The sequence below is a fragment of the Poecilia latipinna genome, unplaced genomic scaffold (assembly GCF_001443285.1).
Source record: "Poecilia latipinna isolate Pla-1442-1.1 unplaced genomic scaffold, P_latipinna-1.0 Scaffold301, whole genome shotgun sequence".
Classification (NCBI taxonomy): Eukaryota; Metazoa; Chordata; class Actinopteri; order Cyprinodontiformes; family Poeciliidae; genus Poecilia; species Poecilia latipinna.
The window spans coordinates 137,114-142,302 of NW_015112917.1; the positions used below are offsets into that span (position 1 = coordinate 137,114).

At 39.9% G+C, this 5,189-nt stretch overlaps 1 protein-coding gene across 1 annotated transcript in view; it reads right to left on the reverse strand.

Annotated features, from left to right (window-relative positions):
• spata6 (spermatogenesis associated 6) overlaps positions 1-5,189 on the reverse strand; it is a 25,104-nt gene that overhangs the window by 14,069 nt on the left and 5,846 nt on the right. Inside the window, exons 6-8 of the mRNA XM_015034511.1 lie at positions 4,203-4,283; positions 392-512; positions 87-304 (exon numbers count right to left, since the gene is read on the reverse strand). Coding sequence (XP_014889997.1) covers positions 87-304; positions 392-512; positions 4,203-4,283 — 420 coding nt within the window. The remainder of the gene's footprint in view (positions 1-86; positions 305-391; positions 513-4,202; positions 4,284-5,189) is intronic.

A 5,189-nucleotide genomic window follows, 5' to 3' on the forward strand; every position in this document is an offset into this window, starting at 1 on the left:
TGTGAAATCCTGGCCCTACCCGCTATTAGATTCCCTTTTTATGTTTCTTTGGAGGGGGGAAGAAAACACACAAAACAAACACAAACCAAAAAGGGTGGCTGCTTCTCCGTTGACTTGCGAAAGTGGTGAGGCCCCAGGTGGAGGTGACTCATCCGCTGCCTGCTCTCCTCGGTCAGCTCGCACATCCTGCGGTGCGTGTAAGGAGACAGAGTTCGTGCCCTGGAGGAAACTGTATGCCGTTGGTACCCGGCGTCCTCAGAAGCTCCCCGTTTCCTGCCCTTCTTGTTTGTCTGAGGACTGGAGTCTGACGGGGAGGCAAAGGGAGAATGTCTAGACGTTGATGTCAGAGGACGGTTGGCGACCACGGCCTTGACGCTTGGCTTTTTCTCACCGTCTTTGACCACGACGCAGTCTGGATCAACACCGTATGCTTTGCTTTGCGGTGAAAACCTCTCTGTTGGTCTTTGCGGAGGCGGGGTTTTGCACGGCCTCAAAGGAGAAACACGACAGGTCTGTTTTTGGTAACAGAGAGCGAGAGAGAAGGCCGATAACTTTCTTTTAACATGCTGACACACTCGTCTAAATGTTAATGTAACGCACAACATCTGAGCAAGTTCAAAGTTCTCTGAAGGCCATAATTTATTCCTTTCTATGACAACATCCCCCACTTTAGCCATTAAGGCCGTTGCTCTCAGTCTTGACAGACTTGCTCTCGCTGGACAAAACCATTAAACCATTAGCTAAATGATTCCACTTAAGTGTTATAAGAAAACAGCTCTGGCGGTCCACACTGCCATGGAGACAACCTCTGCAGAATTACTCCAATAACTCTAATGGCCACTAACATCATTCTCTAAAGCAATATCTCACATCCTGCAGGTAATGCCAACCAGGGATAAATAAGTTAAGATAAAATGTTAATTGCATTTGATGGCCATCTCTTAGACTAATATGATAAAGAGACATTGGCTGGCTGTAAAACAAAGATAATCTAAATGCTAATTAGAAAAATCACAGCACATTGGAACTATTTTTAAGAGAAACCAAACGATGAATAAATCATCATCAAAGCTGCCATTTGACAATAATCTGATATAATGGAATTAGGACATATGCTCCCGTCCCTGAGTCCCCCACATCTGTGACTCCTATCTGTTTTTCCGTTGCTGGACAGAAACCGAAAGCGAGTTATTTTTTCCAGTCCCCAGCTCCGAACAGAAGGCTTGACTAATGTGATTAGCTGTGATTTTCACCACAGGTTTTTAGAGGATAAAGACATCATTCGACAGAGCCTGGCATGTTGATAAATAACAGGAAGGTTAACGTCTACAGCTATCCTCGTAGCTCTGTGAAGCTGCTTCTGTCTCAGTGTTAATCCTTATATCATGTTTAAATCCCCACAGTCACAAAGCAAACATGGAAGTGCGAAATTTTAAAATGACAACTTCTGGGAGAAAAGACAAAACTGAGCAGAACTGTGCCTGACTGAAAGGAGCTCATGGGCGTTGGTTGTTATTCATAACCTGGGGGAAAAAGGAAGTTGTGTGCTACAAATTAAAAGTCCCTATACAAAGTAAAATATAAATGTAAAGTTATTCAGTAATACTTTAAGTTTACTGACTGTGGTTTCTGCCATTTTGACAAAAAACAATTATACAACTAGTCTGACTGGTCTTGTTAATCTTACAACAACCGTGACAGTATCTGAAATTACTTTTTATAAATCAATTCAAATTCAAAAACTAACGTCAATTTCCAGCCAGAAGGTACGGTATTCCACACTAACAGCTTTGAGGCCGTAGTTCAAGTATTATTTAGGCTTTTGGGATGCTAGTTAGCTCCTCCTAGTGGTAAAACAATACTTGTTGCCACTATAACATGTAAGTGAGAACAAAACTCCTTCCAGCTGTGCAGCATCTCAACCTATGGGGTCGAAGCATAAATAAATTAAGCCCTTTTTTGATGCATTAGGTGAAATCATGTCTATGAAGTGGAGCGTTTGTGCAACCCCCATTTTTATAGTATGTGCATTGATATTAAGGATATAAGATGTATAATGTACTGCTGCATAAGGACAGACTGGTTTACTATCTAATTTTTCTTCTTCCTCTACTTAAAGATCGCCATAGCATCTTGGACTGAAAGTTTAAAGCAGACTAGACAGTTTAAGAGTTAAAAATGATCTGAATTGATCAGAAAAATAGGTCAAGTGGCCCTTGCGTTGGAGCCATAGCAAGCATTTGACATTTGGACATGAGTGAAAAAACAGCATCTCTGCAAAGTATAGTAGCAAATATTTTTATTGTCAACTCAAATTTCTTTCTCTCTGCAAATATGTATGCAAGGCATGTCTCCTAATGTCATTGTAATGCAAGGCAGATACAGACCAAATAATGTACTCAAAGGCACATTTCTTTTACATTTCAATGTAACATTATGCTGTTGCAATAAAAGACGCATTTATTTTAAGTTAATTTCATGGAGGACAGTAGTTACGGAAAATGCCTGAAAAGGACATGCATGTCCGTGATGAATTTGTTATTCCACTAAAATCTGCTTAGCGGATTACGATTTTATTGAGTTTATACTCAAATTATGGTATAAACATTATGGTGGTCGAAACCTCTTTTGGGGGATTCTTTTAAAATAACAATTTGAGAGTATTCATATATACTCATCAATATTTTAGCCCAAAAATTGGATTCATATACACCTCGATTATAGCAAATTAGCGGTAATTCAGCTTTCGTGGAGAAAGGGGGGGAGGGGGGGGTGAAAGACTATAAATCGTTCATACAAAAGAATCACATCAAAAGATGTTATTTTGAAGTTGAAATGTTGGTAACGATTGTGTTCATACTGATGGGTACCGAGGTTTTGCGGGAGACGCCTTCCTCCTGAAGCTGTGTTAGTAAACAACATGGCTTGTCAGCAGGGGAGACATGTAGTCAGGAAAATGCCTATGCTGAGAAGCCATTAGGAGAGAGAAAATGGAGAAATCCTACTGTCTGACAGCCACAGCGGTGCTCTGATCCAGGCATCCCCCTGAGGGGCCGCTGCACAACACTGTGACAATCTGCTTCGCTGTCACTGACATCCCATTCAAACTAATAGCTTAGCTTAGGTGACTGCACCTGGGAGATGCATGGTAGTCTGCTTGGCGCCAACATGCCAACCACTGTGTGAAAGATCGCATGCTGCAAAGAGATTGTGACAAATTTACATTCATGCTGATTTTAACTCTTCTTGGGTCCCTTTGAATGAGATCAATTGTGCTCAAACAGAACATGACTGATGTAAAACAAACTGTACAACAGATTATCATTCATATTAGTCATTTCATCAATTACTATCCTGACGGATAGATTTAGATTTAGTTTAGACAAATTTGCTTGCTACTCAAGCACCAAAAGTACCGACTGTTTGGCCAGGTACCAAGTTCTGTGAGAAAATGGAGTTATAATCCCTGTGGAAGGTTTTCAAGAGAGAAGAGTTTTAAGTGCTCTTAAATTATCTGCCACACAACCTCTCTGAGTTTAGTCAATGGACCAACAGCAGAAGAGTACATGGCTCCTTAGATCATCACAGACACGAAATTTCAAAATAGGCCTCGACTTTGATTCGGTGAATTTTAGATATACATAAACGACATATATCTGTAAATTAGTCTTGTGCAGCTCTTAAATAATCTGAGAAAACAGATTTTAGCTGCAAACCATTACCAAAATGAACCGATTATCAAGTTGTACCCTTACTGTTGAATTGTTGAAGTTTACTTTATTGAGGTACACCAGAAAAATGAAGGAGAGGGATAAAAATCATAACAGAAAAAAAAAAATATGATAAAGGATAACATGATTATCTGGACGTGAAGACTTCCAAAATGAAAATGGAAAGTGATATTGTGTGAAAACTTAGGAACATGAGAGAGACGCCTCTGTATCAGCACCGCTGATCTGCTTCCCCATAATTACATTCGCGAAGAGGGAACAAACACCCTCGAAACGCTGCTCGTATGGACAGTCGTCATAGCAACAACAGAGGCTGGGTATGTTTAGTGAAAACAGACGAATGTGATGGCAAGCGACACCACTCATTAAGGTCTTCTGTAGATCAATCTTTAGCGCTCAGGACATGTGGGATCATATATTTATGCCAAGAGCAAACAAACACACAAAGACGTTTCAAACAGAAACACTTACAGGCGAAGGAACCCAGCTGTCTCGCCAATCACTCTCCTCTATGACTGACGTCGTCGCAAACTCCACTTTCGGGGAGATTCCCTGGCAAGAGACGGACAACAGAGAAAACAACACCTTTAAGAGCGAGAGGAAGACAAAAGGACACATAAAAGCTCTGCAAGGGACACCAATTTACGAGCACAAATCTTCACTCTGTTCCCGAGTCAAGGAAAACAACAAACAGCAGAAACACAGAAAGGCTCCAGTGATGTTTAAATAATATGCCATTTTTTGGAGAGACATCTAAATTGCTACGTAGGCCTCAAACACAAACACATAAAAGCACTGGTGAGGGGAACAGTGTTTAAAGACATTTAAATATGCCAGTTGGTGCCTTGGAGGACAAGGGGAATGATGGGAAAACAAACAGCAGTCGGGGAAAGATGAAGGGATGAAAACAGGAGTTGCAAGGAAGGGGAAAAAACATGAAATAAATGCACGTTATTAACTTTTTTTTTTTGATAGAGTTAAATGCTTTTCAAGAAAACCTTATCTTTTCTAAATGAAACACTTTATCAAAGACAAAGTGGTGCTTTTGATTTTAACTGCCTGTTCCAATCACTGCTGCACAGAGTCACTGAGAAAAGAAGTAACAAATGTTCTTTCACATTTAAATGTCTTGGTCCTGATGGTTGTAGATGACATGGGGATTTAAATAAGGTGCAAAACAAATTAATTTGTCCTTGCTTGACTGGTGTGAAGGTGTGCAGTTTAAATCTATTGGCTTTGTAAACAGAAAAAGAGTAAAAGCAAAATCTTGCAGCCATGCAGTTAGATTTGCAAAAACACATCTGTTCTTTTTCCATGTGACCCTGTTGTAAATATTTTTCATTGCAAACGAGAAGCAATAGGAGAAAAAAAAAAAAAAAAAAAAAAAAAAAAAAACAAAAAAATTTTTTACCCCTTTAATTTTTTGTTCTTCCGTTTTTTTACGGCAAGGGAATTTCT